At 39.4% G+C, this 19,386-nt stretch overlaps 1 protein-coding gene across 2 annotated transcripts in view; it reads left to right on the forward strand.

Moving 5' to 3' along the window:
• The window catches only part of WDFY3 (WD repeat and FYVE domain containing 3), a gene marked incomplete at its 3' end in the record, with an annotated part of 191,890 nt that overhangs the window by 161,863 nt on the left and 10,641 nt on the right, over positions 1-19,386 (forward strand). For both annotated transcript variants that reach the window (XM_084233369.1, XM_084233370.1), the window contains 9 exons: positions 333-450; positions 1,718-1,824; positions 3,390-3,543; positions 8,026-8,117; positions 8,342-8,554; positions 11,299-11,446; positions 13,116-13,270; positions 14,492-14,650; positions 16,847-17,026. In XM_084233369.1, coding sequence (XP_084089495.1) covers positions 333-450; positions 1,718-1,824; positions 3,390-3,543; positions 8,026-8,117; positions 8,342-8,554; positions 11,299-11,446; positions 13,116-13,270; positions 14,492-14,650; positions 16,847-17,026 — 1,326 coding nt within the window. The remainder of the gene's footprint in view (positions 1-332; positions 451-1,717; positions 1,825-3,389; positions 3,544-8,025; positions 8,118-8,341; positions 8,555-11,298; positions 11,447-13,115; positions 13,271-14,491; positions 14,651-16,846; positions 17,027-19,386) is intronic.

Here is a 19,386-nt window from a genome sequence, read left to right on the forward strand (position 1 = left end):
AATCACTTGCTGTGTTCTTGCCAAGACTGGGAAGAATTTTCTGTCTTTTTCCTCATCTCCAAATCTGGATTCTGAGTTCCTTTCCTCTCTGAACACTTAATTTCCAAAGCCATTGTCTTCAAAATGAATCAGATTACAAATTGCCATGTACCTGTCAATAAAATAAGATTAGCCAGTTGGTACATTTAGAGTCCAGTTCTGCCAGTGTGAACCCTCCCACCCCCAACACTAGCACACTTATAAATCATCATTGCCTGCAATAGACACTGCTGTCACTGGTGAGAACAGAGGGTATATAGTAATTTGGAATTGTATTTCATTTTGTATTGTAGGAAGTAGATCTTACTAATCCCAAGACATTTAGAAACCTGGCTAAGCCCATGGGAGCACAAACAGATGAACGATTAGCTCAATATAAGAAGCGGTATAAAGATTGGGAAGACCCTAACGGTAAGTAACATTTTTTTTGCCTTTGAACTTTGTACCTGAGATTCAAAAGTAAGCCACTGTTTAGTAGACTGACATCCTTTCATTCTTCCCCAAATTGCTTATATATTCTTATATCTACATATGGTGTATGTACATGCAAACATGTACAACAATTAGAGCACAGAAATCAAGGATTGCGTATTTGCTAGCCATGCTTAGAAGACATATTTTTCTTTTTGCAGGTAGCTTATCAGAGTATTGGCAGAAAATTAAGTATGTCTCTCTAGGGAAGAATATTCCCATCATAATCTGCCTTAATTTCTAATAGTATTTAGGCTAGAAACTATACTTTCATTTATTAACTATCCTTTACTTTTATTGAGGCACATTTTTGGAACTCTTTTACATTAGAAATAGTAATCAACTGGGCCTCCCCGGTGGCGCAGCGGTTGAGCACTGGGTTGCAAAGCTGACGGCGGCCTCTGCGGCACCGGTTCGATCCCCGGCTGCTCCCCGGCCACCGGAGGAGGGTCCCGCATGGCGCGCAGATCTCTCCTGCCGCCCGCTGCTCCCCTCAGCAGTGTACTTCAGTCCTTCTGCCTGCTCTGCTCCCCGCTCTGGCTCTGGTGAGTTCTCTCACCCTCCCGCGCTTCTGACTGTACCCAGTGCATGTATAAACAAACAAACAATCAAACAAATAAAACAAATAACATGCCTCTATTAAAAAAAAAAAAAGAAATAGTAATCAACTACCTTTTAAAATACTGTGTAGTTTATCTAGTATTTATTGTGTTTTATATTTATCATGTATCCTCCTCAAAGAGGCAAATATAAACAAAAAGGAAAAACAGCTATGTGGACTTCACCCCCCACCCCCCCCCAGAGAGTGTGTAGTGAAATTTGCATAATACTTACAGATAACCATATAGAGTAATAGATCATTGCACAACCAGAATGTAATAAAAAGTGGCTCTAAGTCAATATCCTGCTTTAATGGAAGATGGTTTGCCATTAAGGGTTACCTAACAGTAAGACTCAAAACAAGAATTAGATGTGCTAAGTTTGGGGGGAAAGGAACTGAACTAAACTTACTTAGATTACTGCCTGATGCATAAGTAGGGGGTAGCTGTGTTACTACCCCCATAGTTTTCGTAATGCAGATGCCTGTATTGACTACGTTATTTTCACATTCATCACATACCTCAGCGTTTTCATAGCTGTGAATTAATACCAATCTTATTTTTATATTTGCTCTTATTTTTAATTATGCTTCAATTTTCTTGAATAGGAGAAACTCCAGCCTACCACTATGGGACCCACTATTCATCAGCGATGATTGTGGCTTCCTACCTAGTAAGGATGGAGCCTTTCACACAAATATTCTTAAGGCTACAGGTAAGACTCTAGATTGAAAATTTTTCCATTTCATTTAAGTCTTCTTTCTGTTTAGAATTGTTGCTTTTTAAAAACATGTCCTCTTGCCTCACAAGAAGGCCTGTGAAGTTTTAGTGACAAATTAGTTTGACATAATGAAAGAGAACTAAAGTTGATGAATAAGCTGGAAATTACTTGTTAACTACTGTTAACAAGTGCCAGTGTCCTCTAGTCAAAGAAGTGGCATCATTCTTTCCAGCCAGGTGCATAGAGTTCAGCCTTATTAACTGGTTGAATACAATAAACTTTTTTTTTTTTAAGAATTCAGCTCATTTGCTGTTTTCTTAATTAAGATTATTTTTCTCCACATTCACTTTCATTCACTCAGCAAATATTTGTGAACATCTGTGTTCAAGGCACTGTTCTGAGTGCGGTTTAATGACATCAATGAGTAAATAAAAAGTTCTGCTTGTTGAGTTTATGTATTTTAATTGAGGGAGACATGCAAGTGTAATTAACAATTATTACATGTTTTAGAATTGATCAAGGCTATCAGAAGAATTTGATCAAGAAAGGGATGCAGGGAAAGAGGGAGGGAACTTACAGTTTTTTGGTTTTTCAAAAGATTTTTTTTAATTTATTTATGCATAGAAGAACTGGCGTGTAAGTCAGAGGTGCAAGGGGTAAGAGGATTCACCAGAGACAGAGTGGGGAGCAGAAGAGGCGGATTCACTAAAACACACTGCTGAGGGTAGCAGCAAGACAGGAGAGGTCTGCTGCGCTATATGAGGGTTAGCTTCCTGGGGATCGAATTCAGGCCATAGTGATGATAGTGCTGAGACTTAATCCCTAGGCTACCAGGGAGGCCCCAGGAACATACAGTTTTAATGAGTGGTCAGAATATGTCTCCTTGAAGAAAACTGGAGGAGGTCAGGCAGTTACTTATGCACATATCGGAGGAAGTGTGTTCCAGATAGAGAGAACAGCCTGAGCAAGTGCCATAAGGTAGCATATGCCTGAGATGTTTGAGGAACAGCAAGGAGCCCATTGTGTCCAGAGAAGATAGAGGATGGAAAATAACAAGGGCAAATTGAGGTAGGCCTTGGTGTCCTTTATATGGGCTTTTGAATTTTCCCACAGTAAACATCATCTTAAAGACAAATATGCTGTGTTCACTTAATACACAGCACAGGGTTTGGTTGAGGAAGGGATTGCCACATTTGTGAGGCTCTTTAGGCCTTACAAAGAAATCCCTTTTCTGTTGAATTGATTTGATCAATCTAAAACTTTTTGATTACCTTCTTACCCATCTAATTCTCTGGTATGAGAACTTGTCATGTTTCTATTTTTAAGTGACTTTTAAACCTTTATATGTGGATTTCAGTTTGATCACATAGCAAACATTTTCAGCATCCATTTAAAAAGTACCCCTAAAAGCTATATTTTCATTTTGTGTATTTGCCATCAGGTTATGAGAAATGAAATGTGACCAAACATAGTTACTTGGGGTTTTCAAGCCCTTGCACTGGACAGAAGCTGTAAGGTGGAAATGGTTCTCTAAAAGACAGGTCTTGTTCTGCCCACAGGGAGGCCACTTCGATCTGGCTGACCGGATGTTTCACAGTGTGCGTGAGGCCTGGTATTCTGCATCAAAGCACAACATGGCAGATGTAAAAGAACTTATCCCAGAATTTTTTTACTTGCCAGAATTCCTGTTCAATTCCAACAACTTTGATCTCGGTATGTAGAGCTATTAGACAAGAAAAGATCAATGAAAATAAGTATCTTTTCTACAGTACTCACTAATGAGAAAAGATTTCCTTGTGGTTTCAACTGATGTTGTTCCCTGTAATTGGGTGTATGGTATTATGTATAAAATGAAAAATAAATGCCCCAAAATAGCTGTTTCAAACCAAAATGTGGAAAAATACATCAAATGGTCAAAATAGTATTTGAATGAAGACAGAGGTAGAAGTGAAAATTTATTGGAGAATTGTTACAATTGAAACTGATTAATTGCCAAGAATCATACATCTAAATTTTTCATGTGTTATTTTAATCTTATGTATTGCCTGGAACATTCTCAGTTTCTGTGCTAATATGTTTTAAAATCTCAGAGAATATGTTTCAGAATTTCAGAATAACTTCACATATGTCCTTTCATCATGTTCAGGTACTATTTTCTAGAATGACAGAACCAAGTGAATACAAAAAGGGAAAGAAATTTCATCACTAAACTCTGTATTACCTGGCAGTTACAGGAAATTGGACTTTGATTGCAGTTTCTTGGCACAAAGCTTGCTAATCTGTGTTTCTGAGAATTTTTTTTTAAAAACATCAAAATTCCATTGTTTCTACATTTGACTATTCCAGCCAGATAGTGTTCTTTTTTCACACCTGTACTTTATAATAATTTAACATAGAAATCACTACTATGCCAGCTTAAGAAATTTCATTAAAAGAAAAATCAGAGAAATATTCATATCTAATACATTTGAGTAGTTTTTCTATATAGAAAAATTTTAATTAATTTTTATCTATTATTCAGCAGCAACTTTAACCTTATGAGGTTATAGCTACAGGTCCAGTGTGAAATATTAAGATTCTCTGAGTAGCCCCAGAAAAAGTCCCGAAATTTAGTCTTATCACCTGTGATTGGACCTGACGCTCACTGTTATCAACTAAAGGTTCCAAGTTCTAAGACTTAGAGCTGGAGGAAGTAATGGCTTCTCAGAGGAATAGAATAGATGGTGAATAGGGAAAAACAACAACTGTGTGCACAGCATTTGAGTATGGATGAGTTATGTTGGCTTGTAATTCACCTTTGGAGAAAGCTACTCTATTTCCTAGGAATGGCATTTCAAAGAGACAAATGTGGAGAGGGATGAGAGAGTTACTCCAATCTTTCAGAAACACTGGATCAATTATAATAATCTATGTTGCAAAACTGTTGTAGCCAAACTACTTATAAACCCAGTTAAATGATCCACTTTTAAATAAGCAGGTAAAAAAGGGGATTTAGGTATTTTTGTCATGCTCACCTTCACAACAGATAACCTTCCCGCCTTAAAATCACACTGTCTAAAACCACTGTTTTCATAGAGGAGTTAAATCCATTAACTCTTAGAAGAAAACAAAGTTCTATCTTCATAATCTTGTATCTGGCAATGAATTCTTAGATATCAAAAGCACACGCAACAGCAAAACAGATGGACTTGATCAGAATGTAAAACTTCTGCATCCAAGGACATTATGAAGAAAACCTAGAGAATGGAAGGAAATATTTGCAAATGATACAGCTTATGGGGGCTTAGTAGCCAGAGTATAAAGAACTCTCACAATTCAACAACAAAAACAACCCAATTCAAAAATCAGCCAAGGACTCAAATAGACATTTCAGCAAAGAAGAGATACAGAATGTCAACAGGCATGTAAAAAGATGCTCTACATCAATAGACAATATGAAAATACAAGTCAAAGCCACAGTGAAGTACCCCTTTAGAGCCACTTGGATGGCTATAGCGAGAGGGCACTACCAACACAAGCACAAAATGACAAGGGCTAGTGAGGATCTAGAGAAAGTAGCATCTTTGTGCATTGCCAATGGGAACGTAATGGCTCAACCACTTTGAGAAGCAGTTTGGTAGTTACTCAAAAAATTGCCCTGTGTTCCAGTAATTCCTCTCCAGGTTGTATATCCAGAAAAACTGAAAACAAAAACTTAAACAAGTGCGTGTACATATGTTCATAGTAGTATTATTCACAATAGCCAAATGGTAGAAACAACCCACATGTCTTTCAATGTGATGAACAAATTGTGTAGTTATACAATATGGAACATTATTCAGCGATAATAAAGCATAAAATATTAATGCTACAACATAGATGAATGTGGAAAACATTACACTAAGCGAAGTAAGCCAGACACAAAAGTATATTGTATTCCACTTATATGGAATACCCATTATAAGTAAATCCAGATTGACAGGTGTCATCAGGGGCAGGGGTACAGGCGAATGAGGGATAACAGTTTAATGGGTACAGGGTTTCTTTGGGGGGAGTATTAAAAATGTTTTAGGATTAGATAGAAGTGGTGAATTCACAACATTGTAAATACACTAAAAGCCATTGAATTGTTCACTCAGCTATGATAAATTGTATGTTAATATGAATTTCACTGCAAAAGAAAAGAAAAAAGAAAACAAAGCCAACCACTGATTGTCCCCACCCCAAAAAGGTAGTAAATGATATAAGAGAAGAAGCACTTAGGTTGGACTCTGGGATGCGTAACATTCACCTGTTTTCTTGTCCTTCACCCCAGATATAATAATAGAGTAGAACTGCAGAGCTGAAGAATTAGATCAAGAATTTTCTGCACACGTTGTTCCCTCTAAATGACATTGTATATTGCAGATAGAGTTGATAAATTATATCATAAAAATATTGTTGGCTTATGAGCAAAACTTTGAAAAGTAGATTATATCTCAAGCAATAATCTACGGATTATTACTTGCTTCTTGTTATAAAAATTAGGCTAGGGAACATTTTAAGGGGACGAGATAAGGTTGTGAAAGGGGTAAGAAGGAATTGTAATAGCTTGATTGGTATTTTTTCCCTTAAGTCAAGATATTCCTTTAAACAGTAAACACATGTTTGTTTCTCTCACATGATATCACATTGTAAATAAGTCATCAAACAACAGCAATGAAAACAAGATAGTTTCGAAGGGAAATATTTTTATTGGCTCTCTTAGAACTGCTTTTGTGTTCTAAAATTTGAACAATTACACTTCTCTATGAAAAATTTTAATATAACTCTTTTTCTAGTCAACTGCTGTTCAGCTTGTGAGTCAGCATGTTTACAATGATCATCTAATTTTGTAACTTGGAAAAGTCTGAAATCTAAAGTTAATTTCTATGTTATTTCAAAAATAATAAAAGAAGAAAAAGAATCCGTTTCCAGTACTAATCCCAATTAATGTGTTTTGTAGTGGACAGGTTTCATAGCAAATAGTTCCTTTTAGTATTTTATTTTATTTTTTTTTTTTAAGATTTATTTATTTATTTATGCAAGCACTGGGTACAGTCAGAAGTGCGAGAGGGTGAGAGAATTCACCAGAGCCAGAGCGGGGAGCAGAGCAGGCAGAAGGACCGAAGTACACTGCTGAGGGGAGCAGCGGGCAGCAGGAGAGGTCTGCGCACCATGTGGGACCCTCCTCCGGTGGCCGGGGAGCAGCCAGGGATCGAACCGGCGCCGCTGCAGAGGCTGCGGGCAGCTTTGCAACCCAGCGCTCAACCACTGCGCCACCAGGGAGGCCCCCTTTTAGTATTTTAACTTTGTCTGCTATGACTTCAAATAACAGTGTATTTGGCAGAAATGATACTTGGTATGCATGATTACAACTTGATATTTTTATTTCTCACTGGTATTCCCATAGACTTTGAAATATTTTTTCTGTTAAATGATATAATAATAGTAAAATGTCATATGGTTTAACATTTTTTTAGATGAAAATTTTTAGAACAAAATAAAGGTCAGCTTACACACTCTCTCAAGAATTTAAGAATCAGAATTATGAGAAACCACCAGTATTTCAGATATCTCTAGGAGACTGTGGCACCTTCATTTCTTCTTGAGCAAAAAGTATTCAAACTGAAAAAGACCGAATATTAAATAGCCTTTCAATAACCTTCATGTGATGGCAGAAATTTGTCAAAACATTAACACAAGAAATTCAGTGTTGATGACTCACTAAGTTTGAAGCATTCTGGAAAAGCTGAAACAAAAGATTTTAGAGAGAAGTGGTGAATTCTTCCAAGTGAACACTCCTAAGGGAACTAAATTTTAGAAGGGTTTACAAATCTCAAGATAGTAGCCACACAAAATACTTCATTAAAAAGGAGTCCTGTGGTGACTATCCCTAGAGAAGGTAGTGCCTCTGAGGAGTCCTGTGGGAACATGTTTAATTTTATATAACTCAGCATTTCCTGAAGTCACTTAAGACCCTTAGTTTTGCTAACACTTAGTACATCTCTCTGAGGAAGTACTCTAAGGAGTCATCATAGGAGAAATGCCAGAGTAGGTGATCTCTGAGGATGCTTTCTGGTGATAAAATTTCAAAGTTCTGGTAATGAATCTAACCCATTATTTCTCTGTCCTTTAATATGACGTTACTGTTTACCCCATTCTTTCATTTTCTTTTTAATGTATCCGATTACACAGGCTGTAAGCAAAATGGCACCAAGCTTGGAGATGTTATCCTTCCACCTTGGGCAAAAGGGGACCCCCGAGAATTCATCAGAGTCCACCGAGAGGTAATGGAAGTACATTTGCAGCTGAAGTTGGATTTTATTTGATCATTGACTGTAATACAAAGAGAGGAGCTTGTGTAATGTGTCAGCCATTTGTTTAAGTTACTAATATTGTTTTTATGATTTTCAGTTATACTAGTTCCTATTGACCATCGGCCAATTGTTTTTACTTTGTGAACAGGTAATAAATATCAGCCAATAACTGAATCTTTGTTTTGAAATTATAGGCTTTGGAATGTGATTATGTGAGTGCCCACCTGCATGAGTGGATCGACTTAATCTTTGGCTATAAACAGCAAGGCCCTGCTGCAGTAGAGGCTGTAAATGTCTTCCATCATCTTTTTTATGAGGGTCAAGTGGATATATACAATATAAATGACCCACTGAAGGAGACAGCTACCATAGGGTTCATTAACAACTTTGGTCAGATCCCTAAACAGGTATGGACGTTCTTCTTATTGATGGCCTACGTTTCATTTTTTAAGCTCTGGAATATTTGTGTAGATGGTAGATGACCATATGCAATTCATTAAGTTTAACTTTTTAATAGGAAACCATAAATATCTGCCAGTAAGGTCAGTGCATTCCTAGATTATTGCTTTATCCACCCTTTTATCATTGAGATAAATAGATATTTTGTTTTTCAAAGAGAGCTTCCCCTCATAGGATAGTACAGGGAATGCTCTCTTGTTCCTGCCTTGCCTCTGCCAAGAGGACGGAGACAGCACCATCAGGGAGGCAGGTGTGGTCCTTGGGACCGTGGTACATAGAGAGATGGGGTTCTGTCCCAGAGCCAGCAGGTTAATAAACGTAGTCATATTTAAACTTTAAATATCACTCTAACTATAGTGTGTGTGTGTGTGTGTGTGTGTGTGTGTGACACACACACGTACACACATTGATGGGGGAGCCAGTTAGGAGCAGCTCCACTAGGAAGCACTGGTAGCTCAGGAACAGATCGTGGTGGCTTGCTGTAGATTATCATTATAAGGGTGCTAAATGCTGTGATTTAAGGGTATATGCCTAGAGCCAGCCCTGCACCAACTGCACTAGCTACCATCTGGCACCTGGAGAAGAACAAATACTTAGTCTCTCAGCTCCCAAATGCAATACCTCTCTCACCCACAGTGATGGCCAAACCTCTTTTAGGAGACTTTAACCCTTCTCTCATCACAATTGTCCAGGGCAAGGCAGGAGGCTAGATCACAGCAGTAACTGCAGCACTGTGGAGAAAGCAGCTTTATTTATTAGGCTGATCAAACCACCTACCCCTCCCAAGCTCCACTTCAGTCTGCAATCCTTCTGTATTCTTGCTTCAGATTTCTTTCCTGGATTCCCTTTTTTATAAGTTAACCAACTTTGAGGTTTCCAGGATTAACAATGCACAATTGAGAACATGCAAACAATAGCGAGTCTGTGTCCATGGAAAGGCCGTGATTGACAGCAGAACAGCCTGTAACTGCACTGTGCAGTGCCATCTGGTCCCCTCAAGGAAGGAGCCATGTTTCCTTTGCTTTTAAGGCATGATACTTGTTAATAATGCTAATCACCATGGATGAGGTTCCTAGTAGTACTTTCTCCTCCCTTTTACTGTCCAGATAGGGGCCCTCTGTAGAGAATCTTAGTTAAACCTTTCATTTTTTCTAAGGGTTACAAGTACAGGGATCATGTTTCATACCCTCTGAAAAACTAACATTTTGAACAAAAACATCAAGATAGGGCCTCCCTGGTGGCACAAGGGGTTAAGCACTGCACTATGAAGCTGTCCGCAGGCACTGCAGCATGAGTTCGGTCCCTGGCCAGGGAGCTACCCACATGGCACAGCAGACCTCTCCTGACTCGTCCGCTGTTCCCCTCAGCAGTGTACTTCAGGCCAATCTGCATGTTCTGTTCCCTACTATGTCTCTGGTGAATCCGCTCACCCCCCGCATCTCTGGCCTGTACCCCAGTTCTTGTATGCATAAATAAATAAATCTTTAAAAAAAAAAAAAAACAACCTGGGGTCAGAATGGGGGGTTTGCAATTGTATGGGGGAATATAAAAATAAAATTTATTACTTAAAAAAAAAAAAAACAACCAAAAACATCAAGATAAATGAACTATTGCAGAATTTATTTTCCCCACCTTTACCTAAGAGGCAAATGGTTTGTATACTGGTGTCTAGACATTCTGGTGTCTAACAGAGAGTACTTCCACTTATAACCACCTAGAAAGGGTTTCCTTAGCCATACAGTTTATGTTGTCATATTTACCTCTCTTCTTGTGCAAAAAAGGGCTCTCATTCTTAGGTCCTCACATTTGTTCATGAACATGTTTTAAAACATAGGCATATCTTTATACAACTTCAGAGTCTTGTATCATTTTTATGACGTAACAGAACCCAGATTATAGTCCCCTGTATGTAAATAGAAAGAACATATTCAAAGGTTTGGAAGCCTAAAATGTATCTCTTCCTCTATATAACACATTTTTTTTCTTTTTTTTTTTTCCTCCTCTGAGAAATCCGGAATGTCAGAATCAAAGTGTAAGAGTGTTGTGGTCCTTAATTGCATTTCATCTAAGCTTTTCCAAATATGTTATTCAAATACCAGCTTTCCAACAGAAATGGCTATTTTGAAGATCTACAATATTTTACAAATAGTCTTAATGTATGTTAACATTCTTTAATCCTATAGAAATACTAAGCAGAAATAGCAAAGATTTTATTTTCTCTTTTTCCTTTATATCACACAGTAAAAAGAAGGCATTTATTATTCACACAGCAAATTAGTAGCATCACACCAAAATCATACTGATAAATCACATAGGGAAAGGCCCTCGGTGGCACAGAATTGTACCAGACTATGAAGAATTGGTTAAATGATGAACATTGGAAAATAAGTCAGTCTGCTGTTGTTCAACTAGATTAGTTTTATTTTGAAGCAGTACCTAGAATTTAGTGTAAGTCACAGCATGGTTGTGACCTAAGCTTTGGTTTCACAGCCCTCTCCCTGCCTACTGAGGTGTGAGATCCCTGGCAGTGTCTTGAGCCTCTTTGAATTAACTTCCTCAAGTGTAAAATGGGCTAGTATAATATCTGATGGCTGTTATGACACCTCAGTGAGATAAGAACATAAAGCCTTGCACATAGGCCTTAATAAATGTCAACTTTCATTGTAAAGTTTGTCATCTCCTCTCATGACAGTTATTTAAAAAACCTCATCCACCAAAGCGAGTGAGGAGTCGACTCAACGGAGACAATTTGGGAATCTCTGTCCCACCAGGATCTACGAGCGACAAGATCTTTTTCCATCATCTGGACAACTTGAGGCCTTCTCTGACACCTGTGAAAGGTAGGAGGATGGGAAATAAATGTGTGAGCCATGATTTCATGGAATTATTTAATCTAGTTCAACGATAACTTTGCCAATAATTTGCTGTTCAGCGATGGTGTAGTTTGTAGAGAATGCTGTACTTTTTGTGATAAATCACCAAATAATAGATTTTTCTGTTATCTTTTTCTTTGGCCTTTGGGATTTTTGAATCTAAAAGATTCAAACAGGTTTCTCCCCTATGCTAAGGAGTGAAATATCGAAAAATCTTACAGTACTAAAATACCAAATGTTGTACTTAACTTTATATTACAGGTGTGGAAAAAGCTGTCTCCATTTGTACATGTTCTGCCAAAATAGAAATAGTGATAAGAAAACTGCATTTTCAATATGCCAGTTAAAAAAGCATCTTTTATTTTATGTTATAAGTTATTTAAAAGTGTGTTGTCACATAGACTTTTTTCCCTATAGAATGAAAAAACATTTTGGAAAGTCTTCACTTGATCACTTAAATCCAAAAGTCAGAGTATCGGGCCTCCCCTGGTGGCGCAGCAATTGAGCACTGGGCTGTGAAGCTGCCCACAACTTCCGCAGCGCCAGTTCGATCCCCCGCCACCGGCGAGGGTCCCACAATGCGCGACAGACCTCTCCTGCCGTGCCCGCTGCTCCCCTCAGCAGTGTATTTTGGTCCTTCTGCCTGCTCTGCTCCCCGCTTTGGCTCTGGTGAATTCTCTTACCCTCCCACACTTCTGACTGTACCCAGTGCCTGTATAAATTAATAAATAAATCTTTTTTTTTTTTTAAGTTTCTTTTTCTTTTTCTTTTTCTTTTTTTTTTTTAAAGATTTATTTATTTATTTATACAAGCACTGGGTATAGTCAGAAGCAAGGGAGGGTAAGAGAATTCACCAGAGCCAGAGCGGGGAGCAGAGCAGGCAGAAGGACCGAAGTACACTGCTGAGGGGAGCAGCGGGCGGCAGGAGAGGTCTGCGCGCCATGCGGGACCCTCTTCCAGTGGCCGGGGAGCAGCCGGGGATCGAACCGGTGCTGCAGAGGCTGCGGGGGCAGCTTCGCAACCCAGTGCTCAACCGCTGCGCCACCGGGGAGGCCCAATAAATAAATCTTTAAAAAAAACAAAAAAAAAACGAAAGTCAGAGCATCAAATTCTGTTAATTGAACTGGCCACCAGCTCTGGGCCATTTTGCTCATGCTCACACTCTTCCCTATAGGCTTGGTCTCTGCCCAGTGATATTTCTGAGCACTGTTGTCCAAGTTCTGGCACTGATCAGGGAGTTTGGGCCTCTCAGAGAAAGTGCTGGCTTCCTTCAGGAAGTCAAGGTCTGGTTGGGAGGTGCTAACGGTCTTGCTTGGATGAAGGTCTGTGGGTGGCATTCTGAGGAACATCCAGATCTGGACTCTGCAGGCCTAGGATCATGGAGGTATGCCTGATTGCTAGCAACCAAACCCAAATGTCCAGACACAGGGAGACTGGAGGGAAGCCCATAGAACATGTCAGGGTTGTGTCTACCCAGTGGGCCTTGTGGATGATGCAGAAGGCACACTGTACCTCTGAAGTCATTTTGTCTTAATGTAAATGTGAAGTGCTTGTTTGTATAAACACTTGAGATTACTTTATTGTCTCCTGTCACTTTCCCTGTCTCAGTTCTAATGTGTTGATTTGTTTTTTATAGAACTCAAAGAACCCGTGGGACAGATAGTCTGTACAGATAAAGGGATTCTTGCAGTGGAACAGAACAAGGTTCTGATCCCACCATCATGGAACAAAACTTTCGCTTGGGGCTACGCGGACCTCAGCTGCAGACTGGGAACCTATGAGTCAGACAAGGTATGCATTGTTTCTTGCTCACTATTGAACTTTTTCCTTTTTTCTTTTTCTTTTTTTTTTTTGCATTATTTATTTGTTTGTTTGTTTGTTTGTTTGTTTTGTTTATACATGCACTGGGTACAGTCAGAAGCGCGGGAGGGTGAGAGAATTCACCAGAGCCAGAGCGGGGAGCAGAGCAGGCAGAAGGACTGAAGTACACTGCTGAGGGGAGCAGCAGGCGGCAGGAGAGGTCTGCACGCCATGCAGGACCCTCCTCTGGTGGCCGGGGAGCAGCCAGGGATCGAACCGGCGACGCAGAGGCCGAGGGCAGCTTGGCAACCCAGCGCTCAACCGCTGCGCCACCGGGGAGGCCCTGAACTTTTTTCTTTTATGTCTGAATTCCTCCTTAATGGGGCTAGGAGAATTCTAGTTGTTTCTCCAAAACCCAAAGTAAGGGAGCTCTTCACTGTATCAGATCAGGATAAAGAAGCTATTGGGCAAGTTCTGTTTCCTGAAGAACAAGTCTCTCTTGGAAACTTGTACTAGGGCTTAGCTCTTCTCTTCCACTCAGAGAATTGTTCCAAAAGATCCTGGCCAACAAGGTACTCAACATTTTTGCCAGCTAGAATTACCTCCTTGTGATGAGTCCCCATCTGGCCCACCTACATTTCAGTGCTCTAAAATGGCAGGCAAAAATCCTGTGTCACCTGTCCCCCAAGCAGCGGTAGTTACTGTTTGAATATCAGTATCCTTGGAAGAGGTGGTAAGCGGTGATTCTTTAGTGCCATGTGTTTACCCTCTGACAGTCCCCCGAATGCGCAAAGGAGGTTGCCCGCACAATTCCGTATGTCGCTCTGGAACAGAATTCCATGTGGTGGATGTTCTCTGAACAGCAGCACCATGTTGCTCTTCACGTTCTCAGTCACTCCAGCAAGCACATCCTTTTGCCAGATTGTCCCATGCATCTTACATAGCAACACCATCCGAACATCATTTTCCTAGACTAAAAGACTGAGTAGTCCTTTGTGTTGTGGTTTTTATCAGCAACTACAGTTTGGAAGTTTTATTGGGTAGTTCAGAGTAGGGCTTCCGTGGAAATGCTACCAAATGAAAACCAGCCCAGAGTGCACACAAATATTTGCCTGTGAGGTCTCTGTAAACGTTCTGCTCCACTCAGTGTTTTCATTGTGTTTGGAAGTCTACTTGATGACGTAGTGATGCAACATCTGTTGTATTCTACAGGCAGTGACTGTTTATGAGTGTTTATCTGAGTGGGGCCAGATTCTCTGTGCAATCTGCCCCAACCCCAAGCTGGTCATCACGGGCGGCACAAGCACGGTTGTGTGTGTGTGGGAGATGGGCACCTCGAAGGAGAAGGCCAAGACACTCACTCTCAAACAGGTAACAAAATATGTGGAAGACGAAAAGATAGTCCAGCTCAGCTGCCATACTTTAGAGACATTTTAGAAGCTTCCTTAATGCCAAGGTGCTTCAGACATAATGAACAAAATAAAAAATATATATGTTCTTTCATTAGAAAGAGGACTGACCAAAAATGGTAATTAAATCAGAAAATGGTATTTCAAAAATGAATTTCCCCTCTAGGTGATTTTCACTCAGCTGGACCACCAAATCTTTTGTTTTGCTCTTCCGTCATGTGTCATGTTCTTATCATGACAATCTCACGAATGTACTCACTGAAGCCAGTGATGATTTTATTAATATGCATTTTTGATCATTTGTTACATACCTGACTGCTACACAATTTTTTTTTTCTGGGTTCTCTATTTACTCCTTTCAGCTGCTTATCAATTCTTTCACCAGTACCACACCGCCTTTTTAAAAAAAACAAAAAAACATATTTTACATCATTCTTTCTTTTTGTACAATGTATGCTTTCTCCTCTCAGCGTTAGTAAAGTTCCCTCCACCAAGTTGCCCGTGCACCTTCACCATGGTCCCTTGTGCACTTCCTCCCCTGTTTTGATCCCTCTCCCTCCCCCTCTTCTACAGAATGTCTCTGATTTATAGTTGCCTGTTAAATTTGTTTTTTAATTCATTATTATTATTATTTTTCCTGATCCCTTATCTGGTTTCCCTACATTCTTCCTGTAAGTGAAACAATCCAATATTTTTCTTTTTTTTCTGCCTTGTTTCACTGAGCATAATCCCTTCCAGCTCCACTCATGTTGCTGCAAATGGTATGAGTTTATCTTTTACAAATTTTTACTGAAAATTTGAATCCTCTCATAATTAAACTGAAAGCAAGAATCCTCTCATAATTAAACCATCATCTTTTAATACTTGATTTCTTTGGTGGAGTTTACCTCTTTTCTATGTTACAAATTTGAAAAGTAGTGTAACAAAAATATTGAATACCTTTTATCAAGTATACCATTATGTGCAGGTATTTTGAAAAATGTAAAACTCCAATCCTTGCAATTCTATAAGTCAGTAATTTGCATCATGTACCCCTGGAAATGCCACAACTTGGGTTAAGGCTCATGTCCATTCATACTTAGTGGTAAAGCCCGAATGTAAATTCAGTTCCTTGTGATTCCAGAGCTGTTTAAAAACTAAAGTCAAACCAACAGAGGTGTCTTTAAATATCTGCAGAAAGCTCAAACCCCTTGTACTTAACAGCAACAACCATCCATATGGTTCAGGAACGTCATTGGCTCTGCATCTAAAGGTAGCGAAATACAGTCTCCACATTAGCGAATACAAGGTGGGCAGTGTAGTTTGCTGATTCAAACTCTCTTATACTGTTTTCCACATAGAAGACAGGCTTTGAAGCTAGTATGCCAATAATCTCTCAGTAAAAAAGCACTTCTTACTTAAAACAGCCTTCTAGGATGTGATAAGCCTATAATAAGTGTATTTTATGGCCAGAATTTTAAGCCATCAAGTGCTCAGTATTTTAGAAATCCTAATAGAAGTCTGAATCTTTTTCTTCAGAATACCTATTTTCCTACAATGTCCATTTCCCTGCCTCTTGTTTCTCTTTATATTCCAGCAAAAAGAGAAGTTTGAAAGGGTCTCTTGCGCACAGGAGATGTCCAGATATCTGCAGTTCAGTAACTGTAGCTTAGCAGACACATCGGGACCACAGTTTCCCTTTATCTTTCTAGAACCATCTACCGCAACCTTGCAGTTCCCATAGTTTGTGCCTTTGTTAAAACTCTATCCAATTGTAGTTCCTTAGAATGGACTTAACAGGAGTTGATGGCATCGTAGAATAAATATTCAGACTAAATTCTGTACTTTGGGGGCCATCGCTGACACATGTCCACACAGAAACAGTAGGAGAAAACACATGCTGGGTTGGTTGCGGTTGCCATTCTCCCTGCTTCTGAGTTACTGACCCAAGTCCAGGGAAGCAGCAGTGCAACGTTGGAGATTAGAACCTCCAGAGTCCTCCAGAATTCTCCCCTCTCCTCAGCAGAATGAAACAAAAAGAGAATGAGGACTTCCCAGACACTGTTCAAGGCACTCCCAGTCCACATTCCTGTCATTTCCTAGTGCAGCCAAGGCCTTCTGGAATCCCTTAGGGAGCACTGCTGCTGCAACCAGCCTGGTCTTTCTGTTCTCTTTATAGGCCTTACTTGGCCACACGGATACAGTTACCTGTGCTACAGCCTCATTAGCCTATCACATCATCGTCAGCGGGTCCCGGGACCGAACCTGCATCATCTGGGATCTGAACAAGCTGTCATTCCTCACCCAGCTCCGAGGCCATCGTGCTCCAGTTTCTGCTCTTTGTATCAATGAGTTAACGGTAAACAATCAACTGCCCACTTGGCTTATGTTTTAGAACATAAGTAGTTCTGGCCAATGTCAGTGCATCCTGAGTAGATTGGCACTCATTTTTTTTTAAACCATCATGTGTTTTTTGCAAAAGTGAATGGATGTTAATATTTGTAACACAAAGAAAGAACAAATTTGTTTTAAAATCCATTCATTATTGCAAACTTTAAACAGCCAGGTTTGATTCTTCACTGTTGCATATACTTTAAAGAACAAGATTCATTCAAAACAAGTTCGTTTTTAAAAATCAAGTAATTTGTAGGATTTTATTTTCCCTTTTTTATTGTGATAAAATATACATAACAAAGTTTACCATTTTATCTATTTTTAAATGTACAGCTCTGTGGCACCCGCTCATCCACATGTTGTGCAGCTGCACAACCTCTTTGCAAAGTGAATATCTTCAGCCATTAAATAATAACTTGCCTCTGGCAACCACCATTCTACTTTCTGCCTCTATGAAATTTTTTAAAGATTTTTATTTTTTTTAATGACTTTTAAATGACTTTTTTTTAATTGTATTACCACTGGCTTACATCATTGTTAGTATTTTGAATGTATTTTTAAAGAATATTAAAATGGCACTGAAATTTTTATGAAACACATTCAAATTTTTTATTTATTATGGAAACGGAGAATAGTAATATTTAAGTACCCAAACAAGTGGTAAATTGTTGAAGAATTATCTTCAAAACATCTCAAAGTTATCAAAGGATATTATGCCTTCTCAAAAATAATTATTTTACATAGAAATAAATAAAATGACTCAGAATAAAATAAATGCATAGACCTAAGAGTCCCTCATCCAGACCAAGCCCACTTGAGGTGGAAGGGTAACAGTCTACTGGGGTGTTTGGTAAGCAAGGAAAGAAAGGGTAGGTTTACAAAGCCTGAGGCCTCTGTGTCCAAGGAACAAGTTACTACCTTCATATGTAGATGATGCCCACATTGCAAATCAGCCAGACTTGCCCCCTCCCGAAAGCCTCATTGTTTAGATATACAGAACCAATTCTCACCAGAATTTATCCTGCATGAGTCTTCTGGCCTCACCCAATCAACTTTTCTTGTGAGGCATGTTACATCCATCTTTAATTTCTACCATAAGATAGTAGCATATATTATGTCACTGAAAGAGAATGGGGAAAAAAAGCAAAACGTGTTCCTGTCAGTAGCTCATAGCCTGCCTGATAACAGTAAGAGCAGCCAGAGTTTTGGGAATGAGAGGGGAGCAAGTGGAGTTAAAAGTAAAACTGCTTTTTTTTTTTTTTTTTTGGCATTTTTTAAAGGTTTAAGATGTTTTTACAACAGACCTTGGGTTGATCCTGCAAATGTTGGTAGCTAAGAGTTTTACCAAAATGTTAGTACAGCAGAACCGTTCCAATCCAGCAGTGCTGCCCTCAGTAAAATGCTTGATTCCACTATTGCCAGCACTATGTTTTGGGGTTGTTATTAACTTAACAGACTGAGAATTTTATTTATAGTCAGTGGTTAGTTAAGCTATTACACACCCACTGGATTGCAGTAGTTGCTGCAAACATTGCAGAAGTGTTTGATTTTCCCCTTTTCAGATGCTTTTGTAATTTCTAAATGACTCATGAAAAAGATTTCTATTTATGTGGCCAACATCAAGTCTACTTTACATCAGGCTATCAGTCTACATTTTGAATCAAAGTTACCTTGCTGCTGCCCTTTTGTTCTTCTTACTGTTCAGCCCTCATAACCACAGAATTTGCTGTAATGCACTCTAATTGAGGTACCTGGAGTAACTGGAGAAAGCCTTGCAGAGGGCAGCGATCTCTCATCTCTTACAGAGACTGAGGCCACCACTAATCAATGCACAAATGCTGACTCTCATTGTCAGAGGTGGTTCTGATGCAGAGGTTGAAACAGCAGTGCTCTGCTAAGTAGTATTTTTGTTTGAGTTTTGGATTGATTCATGCCATCTGGGTGGAAGAGCCAAGGAAGGAAGGGAGGGAAGGAGGGAAAAGAGCGGTAGCAGGACCAGGACAGTGGACAGAGGCCTCTTTATCCTGCCTCCATCATGCTGTCCTCCTTCCTGGGTGCTGCTGTTCAGGTTCTGCTTTCCATCTGCTTTTGTTGAGCATCTTCCAATTCCTCTAGATTATTGTGTGCCTGCTGGCTGTACTGAAATTCACCTGGTTATTTCCAAAGTCAGTACCTAGCATCACAACAATCATTTATCTTAGTGAGTGATGAGAGGCAGTTTGGTGTAATGTACATAGGCTAGAAAAAGCTGGGTTCAAATCTTGACTCTGATAACAAGAAGGTTACTTGAGCTCTTTCATCCTCTGTAAAGTAGGGCTGATAATA

This window comes from Talpa europaea (assembly GCF_964194135.1).
Source record: "Talpa europaea genome assembly, chromosome: 5".
Taxonomy (NCBI): domain Eukaryota; kingdom Metazoa; phylum Chordata; class Mammalia; order Eulipotyphla; family Talpidae; genus Talpa; species Talpa europaea.